Source organism: Melanotaenia boesemani, chromosome 12 (genome assembly GCF_017639745.1).
Source record: "Melanotaenia boesemani isolate fMelBoe1 chromosome 12, fMelBoe1.pri, whole genome shotgun sequence".
NCBI classification, from domain to species: Eukaryota; Metazoa; Chordata; class Actinopteri; order Atheriniformes; family Melanotaeniidae; genus Melanotaenia; species Melanotaenia boesemani.
This window is the reverse complement of record NC_055693.1, coordinates 2,885,231-2,905,230: the sequence shown is the minus strand read 5'-3', so window position 1 is coordinate 2,905,230 and position 20,000 is coordinate 2,885,231. Positions and strand designations below refer to the sequence as shown.

At 42.3% G+C, this 20,000-nt stretch overlaps 1 protein-coding gene across 2 annotated transcripts in view; it reads right to left on the bottom strand.

Moving 5' to 3' along the window:
- The window catches only part of LOC121650213 (protein mono-ADP-ribosyltransferase PARP4-like), a 52,908-nt gene that overhangs the window by 4,026 nt on the left and 28,882 nt on the right, over positions 1 to 20,000 (bottom strand). Inside the window, exons 33-40 of one of the 2 annotated variants that reach the window (XM_042001599.1) lie at positions 17,798 to 17,854; positions 11,146 to 11,211; positions 8,954 to 9,010; positions 3,912 to 4,561; positions 3,228 to 3,878; positions 1,286 to 1,349; positions 268 to 370; positions 1 to 62 (exon numbers count right to left, since the gene is read on the bottom strand). The exon at positions 1 to 62 is cut by the window's left edge and continues 71 nt beyond it. In XM_042001599.1, the coding sequence (XP_041857533.1) occupies positions 1 to 62; positions 268 to 370; positions 1,286 to 1,349; positions 3,228 to 3,878; positions 3,912 to 4,561; positions 8,954 to 9,010; positions 11,146 to 11,211; positions 17,798 to 17,854 (1,710 nt within the window). Of the gene's footprint in view, positions 63 to 267; positions 371 to 1,285; positions 1,350 to 3,227; positions 4,562 to 8,953; positions 9,011 to 11,145; positions 11,212 to 17,797; positions 17,855 to 20,000 lie in introns of both variants that reach the window. The other variant, XM_042001598.1, reaches the window with a different exon arrangement.

Sequence of the window (20,000 nt, the reverse complement as noted above, 5' to 3'; positions counted from 1 at the left end):
CAGCAGCTGCAGGACCAGGAGAGTCGCCACCATCCTAAGGATGTCTGCGTGGGCCTTCACACCTGTAACACACACACATTTTTTCCTGTTTACAAACAAAACACCTAGGATTACTTTACTCACCCCTAAGACAAATAAAAACTAACTATGGATTCTATGTCAAATTAGTTTTCCAGCTGTCAGGAACAACACTCAGCTGCCAGCAGCAAAAAGACTTAAAAATTTCAGACAAACATTAAAGTTAACAATAAAAATGGTTCCTCTCACCTAGAGAACTGATGCCTTTGCTCTTCAGGAAGATGTTGGTGAAGACGTCCACGTTCAGGTTTATCAAGTCTCCCAGTTCCGTGGTCAGATCCCAGAAACCGTCCTGCCACAGACGAACATCATCATCATGATCAGAGTAAAGACGAGGAACCGGGACACCGACAGAAACCGAAACCTCGGATCAAACAAGTCTCCTTAACTCTGAAACCTTTACACCGAATCAGATCATTGTTTCTCGGTAATTTTAGTCAAGTCTCAGGTCTGTTTATTCTCAGCTTTTCTGTGTCAGAATGTCATAAAAATAATGTGCTTCGTATCAGCAACTCCAGCCCTGGATGACAGATGATGGTGTTTCATTATTTACTGAACAGAAACTAAGAGTCAGAATCTGAAAATCTGTCCAACCTGAGGACAGGTGTGTTTCAGCACGACGACTGTTTTCAGTAAAACCTTTAATGAAAAGCTTTAATTACAGAAGAAACTTTTGGAAACTAATAACTAAACACTGATATCAGTCTCAAGGGTCTGTGGATCTTTGAGTCTATCTGGGAAGGGTTATGAGGTCATTTCTGAACTATCCCCAGGTATCAAAAATCCAGCCCAGAGTCCACCAAAGTTCTGGCCCAGCTCCAGCCCAGAGTCCACCAAAAATCCGGCCCAGAGCCGCATTACAGATCTGAGTCAGTGTCCGGATTTAGAAAAACACTGGTTTTGACCCATCATACCAAAGGACACGGACCCGGATCTGTACCATATCTTTGGTGGACTCCGGGCCGGATCTGAGCCAAATGACTTTTGCTATTTGGGTCTGGAGTCCATCATTCATTCAGCATTAAAGACAGCCCATCAACCTTCCCAGGAGCCGATGTTCCTACAAGTTCAGTCCAAGATCAGACTGTAAAAAACCCAAGATCTACATCTAGCTTAACTGTAGGAATGAAAGAAGGTGGAGCTGCAGTCCGGCAGCTTCTCAGCTTTCAGTTCGTTATGAAAAGGATAAAAAGTGAAAATATGTCACCAAGTGCTGCAGCTGGAAGATCTTCGTCCATTTCAGCTTCAGTTCTGCGTCCGTCAGCTTCCTCCTGGAACAACCACACAGGTAACTCACAGCAGCAAAGCACAGACTAACAACACCTCCTTTAAACCAGGCGGTCAGTCACTCGGCCCTCCGGACGGTCCGATCTGGCATTTCAGGCATTTATTTGTAATAACTGATGATTATAGCTCACAGTTCATGAAAACCCCAAAAATCTAAATCTCAGGATATTAGAATATAATGAAAAAGGTCAGTGTTCTAACAGCGCTCTAACCAGCTGATTCATCCAGAACACCTGCAGAGGACTCCTGAGCTTTTAAATGGTCTCAGTTTGTTTCCGTAGAATCCAGCAGCATGGGGAAGGTTGCTGACCTGACAGCTGGGCAGGAAACCATCATCGACTCCTCCACAAGGAGGGAACGCCTCAGCCGGCGACTGCAGAAGAAGCTGAGTGGAAGGAAAAGCTGTAACAAGCAGCAGGATGAAGCAGCTGGAGAGGACGGTCAGGAACAGACCGTTCAGAAACGTGGGGGAGCTTCAGGAGGAGTGGACTGAGGCTGGAGTTAGCGCTTCCAGAGCCACCACACACAGATGGATCCTGGACTTCACACGTGGTAGTCCTCTAGTCCAGCTGCTCCTGCATGGAGGCAGGAGTCCATGCAGACCGAGACCTGGGTTCATATGCAGGACTCAGACCAAGAACTGGGTTCATATGAAGGACTAGACCGAGACCTGGGTTCATATGCAGGACTAGACCGAGACCTGGGTTCATATGCAGGACTCAGACCGAGACCTGGGTTTATATGCAGGACTCAGACCAAGAACTGGGTTCATATTCACGACTCAGACCGAGAACTGGGTTCATATGCAGGACTCAGACCGAGAACTGGGTTCATATGCAGGACTCAGACCGAGACCTGGGTTTATATGCAGGACTCAGACCAAGAACTGGGTTCATATGCAGGACTAGACCAAGAACTGGGTTCATATGCAGGACTCAGACCGAGACCTGGGTTCATATGCAGGACTCAGACCAAGAACTGGGTTCATATGCAGGACTAGATCGAGAACTGGGTTGATACGCAGGACTAGACTCTTCACCAGGTCACAGTTCTGGATTCAGTTTCCTTTTTATATTCGAACTTTCTGAGGTTTAAATTTGAAAGGTTTTCAGCTGTAAAACATGATCACCAGTTATAAGAAATATGTGCTGGATTATCTCACTTTACACGTAATGAGTCTATAAAATATATTAGTTTATCTTTTAAGTTGAAATAAATTTTAACGCAATTTATTTGTTTTATTTCACCTGTAGTGGTGGTGTTTGTTTATTTGGTTGTCCTGCCTGGAAAAGTTCTTCTATTTTATACCACAATGATTTAAAGGAAATGTCAAAAAATTTAAATTAGTTTTTATTTTGTCTCTGTTTTGTTTTGTTTTATTTTTATTTTCTTCTCTTTTTACTTTGTTAAAAAATAAACATAATAAACTAAAACTAACCTCTAACGTGTCCACGTGAGGTTTAATTTTTTCTGTTTAAATATAAAATACTTAAGGCAAGAACAGATCTTATGTATGATAAAATTAGGACTCAAAATATCTCAAATACTGAGACTAAATCCATCAAAATTAATACAAATAAAATTAAATATATAAAATTTATACAAAATGTGTAAATGAGGTAAAATATAACTGAAACTTATGTTTCTCCAGACATTCCAGGTTGTTCGTGTCCTAAAAGGAAAGTTCATTAAATGTAAACTTGTGGATTATGTGCTTGCACTTCTTTGTACAAAAATATTATTTTAAAATATTATACTTTTATTTTACTAGTTCGACCCACTGAAGACCAGATCGGACGACAAGTTTGAGACTTCTGATTTAAAATGAAAAATCAGGAAACAACAGAATATTTCAGACTCACTCAGATGATGGAGGAGTTGCTGCAGGAGGAGCAGGAAATCCAACGCTGAATGATGCATATGAATGCACCATATCGACGTTAGAAAGCTCTGCAGCAGGTAGAGATAAAATCTTTTCATGAAGAACTTGATGTGGAGCGTCATGTGTTGGCGGACGGTCTTGTGTAACGGTCTCAGCTGGAGGCGGAAGGGAAAGTGACTCTGACATTAAACAGCACTGGACAAAATGAGGTTGTCTCGGCAGAGCAGCAGAGCTGGACACGAGGGATCCGTTCTTGGTTCTGAAAGAAAGCTTTCTAGATAAAGCTTCAGTGACATCTTTAGGTGGTTCTACAGTCCGATCAGGAAGCACATCACCCTGAACATATGCAGCTTGGTAAGAGGAAAGCCTCCTGGCTGCAGAAGACATGGCTTTTGGCAGTAACTTGCCTTTGCGCAGACCACCAACAGCTGCTGGTGGACCGACACTGCTGTCCCCTAGCCAAGGGGACATAAATGCGGAGGACAGACCCTGAGTTGAAAGCTGAGAGCGGTGGAGAGGTTCAGCAAAACTGCCAAAACCCAGATGCTGATTTCCAAAACTTTGCAGGATTTGAGCTTCTGGAATAGATAGGTCAGTGGTTCCCCTCCGTGGTTGATAAGAGTCAGCAGTTGACTGTGTTTTTGCAGCGCTCTGTCCAAAACTTACACCTGCAGGGCTCTGTCCAAAACCTACACCTGCAGCGCTCTGTCCAAAACTTACACCTGCAGGGCTCTGTCCAAAACCTACACCTGCAGCGCTCTGTCCAAAACTTACACCTGCAGGGCTCTGTCCAAAACCTACACCTGCAGCGCTCTGTCCAAAACTTACACCTGCAGGGCTCTGTCCAAAACCTACACCTGCAGCGCTCTGTCCAAAACCTACACCTGCAGCGCTCTGTCCAAAACTTACACCTGCAGCGCTCTGTCCAAAAACAAAACCCTCAGTTATGTGCTGTCCGATAACTGCAGGTCCAGGCTGTCCAGTGAATCCAGGACCAGATACTATTACTGGAGATCTTACACCCTGCTGCACCTCTGGTGATAGCCCATGGCCTTGTAGTGTGGAGAAGGAAACACTCGTAGATCCATAAGGGATATGTAGATCCCCCCAGAGAGGTGGAGGAGGAGCATGGACTGCAGGAAGAGGAGGAGGAGGATGGACTGCAGGAGGAGGATGGACCACAGGAGGAGGAGGATGGACGACAGAGGAGTGACACTCAGCGAAAATATCAAAAATGTGGGCTTTAGCAGGTTGAGGACCAGGTTCATCTTCAGTTAAATTCATCATTTCAACAGATCCAAGTTCACATGGACTCTACAGAAAGAGTAATGACAAGAAAACAAAGTAAATATGAATAAAAACTGAAGTATTAATGTCAACGGTCACACTAGTGCTTCACCCTGTGTTTCAATAAAGTTCAAAAACCTTTATTATCCCCTCGGAAAATATGCTCTACAGCCAGTAGAAAGATACCAAACAAATGACATCAGGACATTTAAGGGCTAATTGCTGCAGGGACAAACGAGTCTTTTTGTCTCTGCAGCAGATATCTGCAGCCAGAAGGCCTAGACTCTCTGTGGTGGATGGTCCAGATCTACCAGGATCAGTCTGGCTTCATTCACTGACCTCTGCTTGTGCAGATCTGAGAGGTCATTTTGGCTATTTTACTGCACACTTCTAAGATTCATTTTGTTCCTGTTCTTACATGTTAAAGCACCAAATCAGCAGATAGAGATAAAACTTCACCAAAACTCCATAAAACAAGAATAAAAGTTCTCCTAGGAGAAGTAGAATCCACATTAAAACCACAGATAGAAAACATCCACTGATGAGCTTTCATTCAGACTAAAGTCAGCCTGTCATCACCTGAAATAACTACAGGTAAGCTAGCTATACCGTCTTTCCTGGAATCAGTAATAATCTCCTTCCTTCAACTTTGAAGCATTAATCTTTAAGAAGTTAAACCAGACCAAATAATCACTCAGCCACAGAAAGTGCAGAAGGAATACCATCATGGCAAAAGACGAGCTGGACGTGGTCTTAGATGTCCATCTGTCCAGCTGCTGGACAGACGCAGCAGATACCACAGAAGAAGAAACCAACCAATTTACTCCCCCAGATCTTCCACAGAAGGCGACGGTATAATGACTACAGACCACCCGATTAAAAACAAAGTTCAGATAGACTCACTAAGGTACATCAATCCTTGTACGCCTACCGTACGCAGATGGCGGGCCTACCGTCCACCTTTAACCGAATATCCAGCATCTTAATGTTTACTTCCAGTTTGGTTCTGGTTAAACTGGTGTGAATGTAGGCTGGTACACTAGAACCATGTCTATTTCTACTTATGTCTCTCTAAGCTGGGGCCTGATAGGCAAGTAATTTCCTTCATTCTTGCTTTAATAGGCAACAAAAAACGACTGATAAATGTTCGGAAAAGCCATATTCACCCAACACATTCTATAATTTATCAAATCTTGTGTTCATTCCTCATCAGCCTCAGTCTGCCCAGAACAACACCTGGACAGGTAGTGTTTTTAGCACACTGAAGCTAGCTTTGTTAAATGGCAGATCTTTGGCTGGAAAAACATTTTTATTAAGTGATTTTATTACAAAGCACAAACTTAATTTGTTGTTTTTACCAGAAAGCTGGTTAGACAGAGAAATGATTGGCTTGTTCCTATAGAAGCGACCCCTCCAGACTTCAGCTCTGTGGGTGGAGCTAGATCACATCAGAAAGGTGGAGGAGGGGCTGTTAGCTTAAATGACTCCCTCCAATGCAGCAAATATCTTAGAAAAACTTTGCTTCATTTGAATATGTGTCTCTCTAGATGCCCTCCCCTCTCATGTGGTGGTCCTTGACATATACAGGCCACCCGAACACCAAGCAGCGTCTCTGATGACATCGTTGAACTGCTGTCAGTAATCTGTCGACTCTGACGGTGTAGTTATTGTTGGTGATTCCAACATTCATGCTGAGAACCCGGAGGACGGAGGGACCAAAGAACGATGTTCTTGATAACTTTGGTCTAACTCAGCATGTGGACCAGAGGACCCTGTCTGGATCTGATCGTCTCTAAAGGTCTGAGGATTTCCCAGGTTGTGCTGATGGATGTTTCTACCAGCTTTTTCTCCATCATCCCCCACCCCCGGCCTACAGCTGATGAGCTTGTGGTTCATTTCAATAGTAAAATTACAGCATTATTGATGTCTTTGCTCCCATCGAGGTGAAAGTGATCGCTGCCAAAAAAAGAGCTCCATGGAAAAATGCCACGCTGGTAAGAGCTGGAAAACCAGAATGTGGAGAAGCTGAACGCAGGTGGTGGAAAACAAAGCTGCAGGTTCACTATGAGATCTATAAAGAGAGACTGAGGATTTCTAAGCTGGAGCTGAGAAATGCAGACCATCTTTCTTACTGACATCATTGCTAAGAAAAGCAATAAAGCTCGAGCCTTGTTCGTTACTGTTGACAGGCTAACTGATCCTCCTGGTCAGTAACCCAGAACTTCTATCCAACTGGGCCTGGAATGAGTTTGCTTCTTTCTTTACTGACTAAATTCAGAAAACCAGGCAGTCAGTCAGTGCTTCCATGCCAGGGGCAGGACATATGTCGCTGTGTCCACTCAGAGCGTCTGTGTCCACTTAAAAGCGTCTGCTAAATGACTGTAGAATAGAGACATGAACACCAGGACACACTTTTCTCCAGTCAGTCCTAAAAACCTGGATGAGATCCTTGTCCATCTGAAAACCACCACTTGCTGTCTTGACGTCCTGCCAACCGGGTTTTTAAGAATGTTTCAGGATGCATGGCCTTAGATATCTTCCACGTTGTAAACACGTCTCTGTTTTCAGGCGTCTTCCCTCAGACCCTAAAAACAGCCGTCATCAAGCCACTACTGAAAAAGAAAAACCTGGACTCGTCCCTCATGAGCAGCTACAAGCCAATATCAAACCTCCCTTTCTTAGTCAGATTCTAGAAAAAGGTCTTCCAGCAGCTACACAACTTCCTGACACTAAATACCTGTTCTGATGTCATCCAGTCAGGTTTCTGGCCACACCACAGCACTGAGATGCTCTAGTTCAGGTCTTTAATGACAGCCACCTGAGCACAGACAGCAGGAACATTTCAGTCCTGGTACTGCTGGATCTCAGTGCTGCATTTGACACGGTCAACCAGAACATCTGGACTTTCTGGCACTGTAAATAATTAGTCTGAGTCATATTTAAAAAACAGGGACTACTTTGTGTCTATAAGTAACAATAAATCTGAGCAAACTAAAATAACCTGTGGAGTTCCCCAAGGCTCCATCCTGGGGCCGCTGCTGTTCAACATCTACATGCTGCCACTCGCTCACATTATGGAAACAACTAAACATGTTACCACAGTTATGCTGATGACACACACATCTACATAACCAGCTCACCAGGAGACTACAGTCCAATCCAGACTCTGATCAACTGCATGGATCAGATTGAAGATTGGATGTGCCAGAACTTCCTTCAGTTAAATGAAGACAAAGCCAGAAACCTGGGAGTAGTCCTGGACTCAGACCTGGATTTTAGCAGTTATATTAAGACAGCTGTGAAGTCGGCCTGTTATCACTTAAAGAACATCTGGACGATTAAAGGACTGATGACTCAGCAGGATTTTAGAAAAACTGGTCCATGTATTTATCTTTAGTAGACTGGACTACTGTAATGCTGTCCTCACAGGTCTCCCTAAAAGTCCATCAGACAGCTGCAGTTAGAACTCCAGTCCTCACATCTTTACACAGAGTTCCTGTCTGGCAAATAACTGACTTCAAAATCCTGCTGTTAGTTTACAAAGACCTGAAAGGTTTAGGACCAGAATCCATTCAGGATCTTCTGGTTCATTATGAACTAGATCCCTCAGGTCATCAGGGTCAGGTCTACTTTTTGTTCCAAGAGTCAGAACTAAACGTGGAGAGGCAGAGTTCAGCTTTTATGCTCCTCACATGTGGAACAAACTCCCAGAAAACTGCAGGTCTGCTGACTCAGCAGTTTTACATCAGAGTTAAAACTTTTCTATTTGCTGCCTTTTATCAGAACAGCTGTTAATTTTCCACACTGTAGCTTTATTTCTGGCTTTTTATCTGTCTTATTTGAGCTTTTCCCTGTTTTTATTTCATTTCTTTTAGAGTTTGTTTTTAATGCACTTGTTATTGCTTCCTGCACCCGCTGTGATGCTTTTAATGTTTTATGTAAAGCACTTTGAATTGTCTTCTACATGAAATGTGCTGTTTAAATAAACTTGCCTTACTGCTGAAAGCAGCAACAGAAACCTTCCATGTCAAGCAGTATAAATTAATCTTAATTACAGCTGGGACCTGATTGTTTAGATGTTAGGTGTGTAATATTTATTTATTAGCACTTCCTGCTAATTAACTCTGCTCTTCCTTTATGAAAAATCACTGAATTTCTGGACAATTTCCACATTTTTAAATCCTATCTGAAATGTTGCTGAGTTGTGCGAGAGGCTGCTCCTGCTCTGCTTACATTCTGGTTTAGCTTTATTCACTTTTCCTTCAGTGGAATAACATATAAGAATAGAAAATAATAAGAATAGGAAACATTAAATGTCTTGGGTCCATGTGTTCTGCTCAGGTTTATTATCACTTGATCAGTATTTAGTGTAAAGTTGACTTTCTCTGTGTGGAAACTTTAAATGAAGAAGAAACTTACCATGGTTTTATGAAGGGGGGGTGGAGGTGAGTGATAGTGCCTACGCAGACGTTCGGTCTATAACAGAGACAAACATGGCACATGTTGTATACAAGTTTATCTTCTTTATCAGTAAATGTTATTTAAATGACTTGCTGCAGTTTTTGTCCCTCCACACATTATAAATCATGATGTAGTTCGTTTCTATCCAAAAACAGTAAGCTGGTCACCAGCCGCGCAGACAGCTGGTGGTGTAGATGGTGCTGATCTCAGGCAGAGTGGTTCCTATCTGTTTTACTACCTGCTGGAGTGCCTGCTGCTCAGCCTTAGTACCGATGGAGAACCGAACTAAAACCCATATGTCAGCAAACTGGCACAGTTGTGAAAATGTATCATCAGCTGTTTAGAGGTTTTGACGCTCCCCAGTTTCTGCCAATCGTAGAAGCGTTGCTGGGCCTTTTTCTACCACTGATGCCCTGTTTTTTGTTTTTTCTTTATTAATCCCAGCTGGGAAATCCTTTCTCTGCATTTAACCCATCCTAGTTGCTAGGAGCAGTGGGCTGCCAGATTCCAGCACCCGGGGAGCAGTTGAGGTTTAAGCCCGGGGACATGAACCCTGGTTCTGCAGACCCAAGCCCTCTCTAACCACAAGGCTAGCAGTGCCCTCAGTTAATGCCTCAGCTCATCACTCTGAGCTGTGGGGTACCTCAGGGATCAGTTCAAAGCCTCTTTGTTTTTCTCATAGGCTACATGCTTTCCTCTGAGGATGGCAATGTGGCCTCTCTGCACCTTCTGGAACAGATGTGACAACAGTTTGGAGTAATCGTCCTTCTGGGACTGAGTGGAGCTCTGGAGGGTTTGCTGTCTGCAAATATGATTCGATTACGATTCAGATTCATGCATGTCTACATGATTACGACCACTTTACAAGTGGAAAAGTGTAACATGGTTTCTCATATGTGCTATCATTAAGCCTGGTACACACAAAAAATTTATGGCTGTTTTTGACCCAATTTTGCTTCTTCCCGACCACGGACGACAAACGCCCGATTATCCTGACTCTTAAAAGATTTCTCTGTCCAATCATCATTTGGTCTGAGGTGTGCTACAAGCAGATTTGTCCTGGTAATCCGCTCCGAAACGGGTCGTAGCCGACGATCGGAGACTCTTGAGGAAGGCAGACGACTCGTGCATTCTGACTGCGTGGATGGTGACGTGGCATGGAATGTACCCAATCAGAGAGCGAGCTGGCTGGGACAAGGAAGTAAATAAAGACCGCGCTCACGCCGTCTCCAGTACGTTATTTTTTTCAGTTCTGGCTTTTTCTGTTAACAATAGTCCCAAGACCACCATCATTCCCTCGTCCTATATATCCTCCTCCATGCTGGGTGTTGTGTTTTCTGGTTGTTGCTATGGTTCTTCTTCTTCGTTTATTGCCAGTTGTTGCTATGGTTCTTCTTCTTCGTTTATTGCCAGTTGTTGCTATGGTTCTTCTTCTTCATTTATTGCCGGTTGTTGCTATGGTTCTTCTTCTTCGTTCATTGCCAGTTGTTGCTATGGTTCTTCTTCTTCGTTTATTGCCAGTTGTTGCTATGGTTCTTCTTCTTCGTTTATTGCCAGTTGTTGCTATGGTTCTTCTTCTTCGTTTATTGCCGGTTGTTGCTATGGTTCTTCTTCTTCGTTCATTGCCAGTTGTTGCTATGGGCTGTGTCCGAGGCTGTGTCCAAATGTGCACCCTACACCCTCCTTTTTTTCTGTCCCCTCCAGTCAGGTTCAGCAAGATTACATAAATTCCATAATTCAAAATAAATAAATAATATTTTAAAAAAACACTAAATTAATCAGATTATCAAGAGGAGCTTTATACCCACAAAGCTCCTCTTGGCAAAGCAAATTTGCTCTGCACAACACAGCAGCCAGCCCATCATTCTGCCACCACCATGCTGGACAGGACAGAGTAAAATAAATAAATAAGATAATCAGAAATTATTTTACACAAACAAATCCCTCTCTACAATAAAACCAGAATTTCCTGCATCTGCCTACTTACAATGAAAAACCAAGTGAACATCAAAGTGGCATCAATTTTTATTTATGGCAGATCATGTCGTCATGGCAACTTTCAACAGCATTATCACATGTTTTCCTGTGCATACGACATTGTGCAGCGCTAACATGGAAACATGAGGAGGATTAAAGGTTTTATTACAAACCTCAGATGATGATTCATCATTCTCCCGCCTGCAGCGAGAGATGTGACCCAAGCGGAACTCTAAATTCTGGAACGCAGATAAATACATACATGAGCATAAGTAAGTAAGTAAGTACGTGAGTGAGTGAGTGAGTGAGAGAGAGAGAGAGAGAGAGAGAGAGAGAGAGAGAGAGCGAGAGAGAGAGAGAGAGAAAGAAAAAAAGAAAGAAAGGGTGGATGGATGGATGGGTGGATGAACGGATGAATGGATGGGTGGGTGGGTGGATGGATGGATGAACGGGTGGATGAACGGATAAATGGATGGATGGGTGGATGGATGGATGGATGGATGGATGGATGGATGAACGGGTGGATGAACGGATAAATGGATGGATGGGTGGATGAACGGATGGATGGGTGGATGGATGGATGGATGGGTGGGTGGATGGATGGATGGATGGATGGATTTGCTGCCTTTTATCAGAACAGCTGTTAATTTTCCACACTGTAGCTTTATTTCTGGCTTTTTATCTGTTTTATTTGAGCTTTTCCCTGTTTTTATTTCATTTCTTTTAGAGTTTGTTTTTAATGCACTTGTTATTGCTTCCTGCACCCGCCGTGATGCTTTTAATGTTTTATGTAAAGCACTTTGAATTGTCTTCTACATGAAATGTGCTGTATAAATAAACTTGCCTTACTGCTGAAAGCAGCAACAGAAACCTTCCATGTCAAGCAGTATAAATTAATCTTAATTACAGCTGGGACCTGATTGTTTAGATGTTAGGTGTGTAATATTTATTTATTAGCACTTCCTGCTAATTAACTCTGCTCTTCCTTTATGAAAAATCACTGAATTTCTGGACAGTTTCCACATTTTTAAATCCTATCTGAAATGTTGCTGAGTTGTGCGAGAGGCTGCTCCTGCTCTGCTTACATTCTGGTTTAGCTTTATTCACTTTTCCTTCAGTGGAATAACATATAAGAATAGAAAATAGAGGTTCCGCTTCCGGGTTACCAAGGGATGGTGGCATAGATCGTAATCTCCTGACCAAAAGCAAGAAAATACCCCGAAAGTCAAGATAACAGAAGTAAAATCAGTGGTTTTAAACTTTTAGAAAGGGGAGAAGATGGCCTCAAAGCAAAAAAATAGGAAATCCGCTCTGGTAACAGTTAAAAACAGCGACGTGCTGCAACACGAGGAGGCTAATGCTAGCAGCACTGTAGCTAATAAACCCGAGAACACGGCAAATGAGGAGGAGGACCCGGCGAGCCTGACGCTAATATTAAAAGAATTACGGGAATTCAGGCAAGATAATAACCAAAAACTTGAAGACATCAGGGAGGAGATTGCTAGGACCAACTCGAGACTTGACGACGCCGAAGAAAGAATTGTGGGGAACGAGGAGAAGTTGCAAAGTGTTGAGGAGGTGCTAGCCGAAATGCTAAAAATACAAGAACAACTCCAGCTAAAGTTAATAGACCAAGAAAGCCGTTCGAGGAGAGAAAACGTGAGGATATATGGTATTCCAGAAGGAGCAGAAGGGAGCCCGAAGGCACTGATTCCTTTCATAGAGAAGCTACTCAGAGAAAACCTTGGTATTCCCACAACGAGGGATCTGCAGATAGAAAGAGCCCACCGGGCGCTTGCACCGCAACCCCCACCTGATGCTCAACCCAGATCCATCCTAGTCAGATTCCTGAGCTTCAGAATGAAGGAAGAAGTGATTCAGTTGGCATGGCAGAAGAAAGGCTTTATCCTCGAAAATAATAAGATCAGCCTTGATCATGACTACGCTCCGGGAATATTAAACAAAAGAAGAGAATATGCTGAAGCCAGGAGAGTACTAAAAGAAAACAAGCTCGTTTGAGGGTTTTCTACGAAGAGGGGACAACGACCTAAGAGACGGTGGAGGAGGCGACGGCGGACATTGCGAGGCGAGACCTGCCGGTGAAAGTGATCACGCAACCGTCATCGTTAATGGAGAGGATTCAGCGAGGAATGTGGCAACCAGTGCGGACCTGGCGGACAACCAGGGCCAGAAAAACAACGAGCTACAAGGAAAAGCTGCAAGTATTTAGACGTCCAGAAGCAGACATTACAGACTGAAATTTTCATTGCAGAGTCAAATACCTATACTGGCCTTAGGGGTTATTATAAAAAAAAAAAAAAAAAAAGAAGCCAGATTTAATAATTGCATCATAAAAGACTTTGGTCAAACAGTGGAGAGGAAGGACAAGGGGAAAGTAATCCTCTATGGCTGCCTTCACGGTAGAGGGCCCCCTAGCCCCCACGGGGGGCAGAGGCTATCCCTCAAATTTGGAACAGGTCAGTAAAGAGACCTTGAGGTTGGGAAAGATGGTCATTGTTTTTTGTTCTTATTGTTTGTTGTGGTTTTGGTATCATTGTTCAGTTACCACGTTAAAAGGGATTTGCTTACAGTCTATCAGGAGAGGAGAATGAACTCATATTGTTATTAAGTTAAAATAACATGCAAGGGGAACCGGTTGAAATCATTTCATTCAATGTAAATGGAGTCTTGAATCCCATCAAGAGGAGCAAGATCTTGTCAAAATTAAAAAAGGAAAGGGCTCAGGTGGCCTTTCTCCAGGAAACCCATTTGAGTCAAGCTGAACACACAAAATTGAAAAAGAGAGGTTTCAAGCATGTATTTTCATCCTCCTATAATCTAGGTCATAAGAGAGGAGTCGCTATATTAATATCGAGCGCACTTAATTACGAACATATCTCAGAACTACAGGACGATGAGGGTCGATTTATAAAGATAACAGGGAAGATAGAGGGATTCAAAATAACTTTTATAAATGTCTATATTCCCCCGGGTAGTAATTGGCAAATTTATAGACATATATTTGACCAAATGGTAAATTCCCAAGGGGTTGTGATCTGTGGCGGAGATTTCAACATTAGGTTGAACCCTAACCTAGATGCATCAGGAACATCTCAACAAGAAACCCCATTAATTAAGAAGGTGAAATCCTTAATGACAGAGCTGGGCATAATAGACGTCTGGAGGGAGCTATATCCCAAATGCAGAGACTATACACATTATTCTTATGCACATTCTGTCTATTCCAGAATAGATTACTTCTTTATGTTTAGTACTGACAGGTTTAGAATAAGAGAGTGTAATATTAAGACGGTGGACCTTTCTGACCACAGCCCAATCTCCTTAACCATAAATTTGGAAAGAAAAATTAGGAGGGTATTATGGAAATTAAATGCAAACATACTAAATGATAAAAAAATAAAAGAGGGATTAAAGAAAGAAGTTAAAGACTTTCTAGAATTTAACGACTCAGGTGAAGTGTCCCAGACAATTCTATGGGACACGTTGAAAGCAGTAATGAGGGGGAAATTATATCGGTAACCTCTCATTTAAAGAAACTAAAGGGACAACGATTGGCCGACCTTCAGGGAAGACTAAAACGACTACAGTTAACTGATAGTAATAAAGTAAATTTGAAGGTAAACGAAGAAATTAAGAAAATACGAGGTGAAATTGACGACATTTACACCCAAGATACTCAGAAAAAAATAGTCCTGTTGAAACAAAAATATTATGAAATTGGCGGCAAATCAGCGAAACTATTAGCATATAAATTACGTAAACAGAGTAGAAAATACTATTTACAAAATAAAAAAACCCCAGACCAGGGCTGTGGAAAGTAAACTGGAGAGAATCCAGGAGAGCTTTGAGCTATTCTATCAGGCTCTATACTCACAACCTCAGGCGCCGAATGAGGCTCAGATTGAAACCTTTTTAAAATCATTAGATCTACCTGTGCTGACAAGCTCACAAGGTGAGAAATTAGTGCAACCAATAACAACCAAGGAACTACAATTGGCGATCTCTAAATTAAAGGTGGGCAAGTCTCCAGGTGCTGATGGCTATACCGCAGAGTGGTATAGAGCCCTAAAGGAAGAACTCTCCCCTCTTTTATTAAATACGTTTAACTGCATTATACAAAAAGGTGAAATCCCCCCCTCATGGAGGGACGCAATTATTTCGGTTATCCCTAAAGAGGGCAAAGACAAACAAGATTGCAGCAATTACAGACCCAATAGCGTCCTTAACCTAGATTATAAATTGTTCACATCGATACTAGCGCGTAGATTAGAAAAGGTTTTACCTGACCTGATACACTTAGACCAAACTGGTTTTATTCAACAAAGACAAACGCTAGACAATATCAGGAGATCACTACATGTAATAGGACAAACAGCTAAAGATAAAACCAAGTCCATGATTGTGGGACTAGATGCCGAGAAGGCGTTCGACTCAGTCAGATGGCTATTTCTCTACAAAGCACTGGAAAAATTTGGATTTAAAAACAATTTTATATCATTAATAAAGTCTCTGTACCATAAACCAAGAGCCCGCATAAAGATAAATGGGGATCTCTCGGACTCTTTTATCCTGGAGAGGGGAACACGGCAGGGCTGCCCAATCTCTCCCCTCCTTTTTGCCCTATACATTGAACCCCTCGGTCAGTTAATACGGCAGTGTGGAAATGTTAAAGGTATTACGGTATCTGGTAAAGAACAAAAGGTCGCAATGTTTGCGGATGATGTCTTGGTCTTCTGTGAGGAGCCTGAGAACTCGTTTACAGCGCTGATGTCGTTGCTGTCTGATTTTGGGAAACTGTCAGGCTATAAACTAAACATATCAAAAACACAGGTGTTGACCCTGAACTACAGTGCCCCTGAATCTTTACAAATTAAATTTAACCTCAACTGGGGAGCAGATTCCCTAAAGTACTTAGGAATAACCCTGCCAAAAGATCTCACTAAATTGTCTCAAGCAAACTATGGACCACTGTCCTCCACTATAAAAGCTGATTTGCATAGATGGAACCTTGTCCCCTTCCTTAACTTAACTTCAAGGATAAATGCAGTAAAAGTGAATATCCTCCCGAGATTATTATATTTATTTAGGACCTTACCAGTGGAAGTGAGTGAAACCCAACTTGGGGAATGGGATAAATGGATATCACGTTTCATATGGCAGGGAAAGAGACCTAGAGTCCGCTTCCCTGTCTTGCAATTAAAAAAAAGAAGTGGAGGAGCAACACTCCCATGCTTAAGATATTACTACTATGCTGCACAACTAATTCCCTTGTTAAACTGGTGCAATCAAGAATACGTAGCTAATTGGAAGATGTTGGAATTTGGGGTGACTTCTAATTTCCCATTACAGGCTGCAATTGCAGATAAAGAGCTCGCAGATCAACTGACAGGCCTGAACCCATGGATAAACCACACTCTAGAAATATGGCACAAAGTGGTCAAAACATGTGGAATTGGTAATATGCTGAAAATCTTTAGGTGGTGCGCATACGACACAGACTTCCAACCAAATAAAAACGACAGAAGATTTAAATCCTGGATAAGTAAAGGACTAACGACATACCTCTCTTTTACACACAAAAATACACTTCAGAGTTTTCAGTCCTTACAAACCAAACATGACTTGCTACAGACTTTTTCAGGTTCCTCCAGATGCGAACCTATTTTAATAAACATTGCAAAACTATAAATTTAACAACAAATGAATCCAATTTTTTCAAAATCTTAAAACTTGCCTATAGCTCAACTATAAATAAAGGTATTTCAATGTTATACAATGCTCTGCTTCATGCCAGGAAAGATGACACTCTACATATAAAGAAAAAGTGGGAAAGTGAAGCAGGAATCAGCATAGGGGAGGTAGAGTGGGAGGAAATCTGTGACTTCCAGTGGACATCTACTAATTCACTGGAGTGGAGAGAACATTGCTGGAAAAATATCATCAGATTCTTTAAAACTCCTCTTCAGGGAAAATACAGAAATGCGACATCAGAGTGTTGGAGACAATGTGGTTCAGTGGAAGCTAATCATTACCATGTGTTTTGGGACTGCACTAGACTGTACCGTTACTGGAGTGAGATTCATAAAACTCTGAATTCAGTGTTTGGGGCACAAATAACTTTTGACTTTGTAAATCTATACCTTGGTCATGTAACAACTCTGGAGGGGAGGTCAGACACAAAGCTGCTGCAGGCTCTTCAAGCTGCCAGTAAAAAATCTATCACGAGAAGGTGGTTAAACCCAGCCCCGCCAACATTAGAGGATTGGTATGGAACAACGCTTGAAATTTTTAAAATGGAAAAATGACATACTCTCTCAGAACTCAGAAGGATAAGTTTTACCAAATTTGGAACAAATGGATCACCTATATATCCCTCCACCAAGTGAACCTTGCGCGACTCCTCCAGAGTATCTCCCCTCTCCATTTATGGCACAACCCATGTTTTTTTTTTTTTTTCTCACACTTCTCTCTTTTTCTTGTTCAGTGGAAAATGGAAAAACTGTAAGCACCCTAGTTAATATGTTTTGTTATTTTATGATTAAATGTATGTACAAAAAAGTATAAAAACTGAAAGGGATTTTGAAAGAACCTTTAGATGAATACTGTATTGTTTTGTTATTTGTATCCTTTTCCAATAAATAAAAAATTTAAAAAAAAAAAAAAAAAGAATAGAAAATAATAAGAATAGGAAACATTAAATGTCTTGGGTCCATGTGTTCTGCTCAGGTTTATTATCACTTGATCAGTATTTAGTGTAAAGTTGACTTTCTCTGTGTGGAAACTTTAAATGAAGAAGAAACTTACCATGGTTTTATGAAGGGGGGGTGGAGGTGAGTGATAGTGCCTACGCAGACGTTCGGTCTATAACAGAGACAAACATGGCACATGTTGTATTCAAGTTTATCTTCTTTATCAGTAAATGTTATTTAAATGACTTGCTGCAGTTTTTGTCCCTCCACACATTATAAATCATGATGTAGTTCGTTTCTATCCAAAAACAGTAAGCTGGTCACCAGCCGTGCAGACAGCTGGTGGTGTAGATGGTGCTGATCTCAGGCAGAGTGGTTCCTATCTGTTTTACTACCTGCTGGAGTGCCTGCTGCTCAGCCTTAGTACCGATGGAGAACCGAACTAAAACCCATATGTCAGCAAACTGGCACAGTTGTGAAAATGTATCATCAGCTGTTTAGAGGTTTTGACGCTCCCCAGTTGCTGCTGATGGTAGAAGCGTTGCTGGGCCTTTTTCTACCACTGATGCCCTGTTTTTTGTTTTTTCTTTATTAATCCCAGCTGGGAAATCCTTTCTCTGCATTTAACCCATCCTAGTTGCTAGGAGCAGTGGGCTGCCAGATTCCAGCACCCGGGGAGCAGTTGAGGTTTAAGCCCGGGGACTTGAACCCTGGTTGTGCAGACCCAAGCCCTCTCTAACCACAAGGCTAGCAGTGCCCTCAGTTAATGCCTCAGCTCATCACTCTGAGCTGTGGGGTACCTCAGGGATCAGTTCAAAGCCTCTTTGTTTTTCTTATAGGCTACATGCTTTCCTCTGAGGATGACAATGTGGCCTCTCTGCACCTTCTGGAACAGATGTGACAACAGTTTGGAGTAATCGTCCTTCTGGGACTGAGTGGAGCTCTGGAGGGTTTGCTGTCTGCAAATATGATTCGATTACGATTCAGATTCTCGCGTGTCTACATGATTACGACCACTTTACAAGTGGAAAAGTGTAACATGGTTTCTCATATGTGCTATCATTAAGCCTGGTACACACAAAAAATTTATGGCTGTTTTTGACCCAATTTTGCTTCTTCCCGACCACGGACGACAAACGCCCGATTATCCTGACTCTTAAAAGATTTCTCTGTCCAATCATCATTTGGTCTGAGGTGTGCTACAAGCAGATTTGTCCTGGTAATCCGCTCCGAAACGGGTCGTAGCCGACGATCGGAGACTCTTGAGGAAGGCAGACGACTCGTGCATTCTGACTGCGTGGATGGTGACGTGGCATGGAATGTACCCAATCAGAGAGCGAGCTGGCTGGGACAAGGAAGTAAATAAAGACCGCGCTCACGCCGTCTCCAGTACGTTATTTTTTTCAGTTCTGGCTTTTTCTGTTAACAATAGTCCCAAGACCACCATCATTCCCTCGTCCTATATATCCTCCTCCATGCTGGGTGTTGTGTTTTCTGGTTGTTGCTATGGTTCTTCTTCTTCGTTTATTGCCAGTTGTTGCTATGGTTCTTCTTCTTCGTTTATTGCCAGTTGTTGCTATGGTTTCTTCTTCTTCGTTTATTGCCGGTTGTTGCTATGGGCTGTGTCCGAGGCTGTGTCCCAATATGAACCCTACATCCTACATAGTGCCCTACATAAGGGTCACGCCATTTTGACGGAGTGTCCAAATGTCCAGAAAGAAAAAAAAGTAGGGCACTCGAAATTACCCACAATGCATCTCGAAAAGTATTGAGCATCGATGGTCACTGTGGTCAATATAGACCACAATGCAGTGCGGGCAGAAGCTCAACATGGCCCAAGGAGGTGAAAAAAATTAAGCTGAGCTAAATTACCTATTAGCAAACAAACAAAGAATAAAAAATAAAATACGGAATAAAAATAAAAATATTTACACACAACTTTGGATTAGATTTGTAATGACATCTTGATGCGGGGTTGTGGTTGGCGTGGTGACGGCGGTAGCTATGTGGTTTTCCGGCGAGGAAAAAATAGGCAACTTTGTGTCCGAATCGCCAAGAGAATGAGTCACTATGTAGTGTGCTATGTAGTGTAGCCCTATGTAGTGAACGAGGGGTTAGGGAGTAGGGTGGACATTCGGACACAGCCATGGTTCTTCTCCTCGTTTTTGTTAGATGACATGTGGTCACGGGAGATGTCCGGCTCGGAGGACTAGATTGTAGCTCAGTTGCGGGACAGCATTGTTATGTGTGTGTTGTTCTTTGATTAGATTATCGGAGCCACCACACACAGTATGATCAAAGGGTTAAATACCTGATTT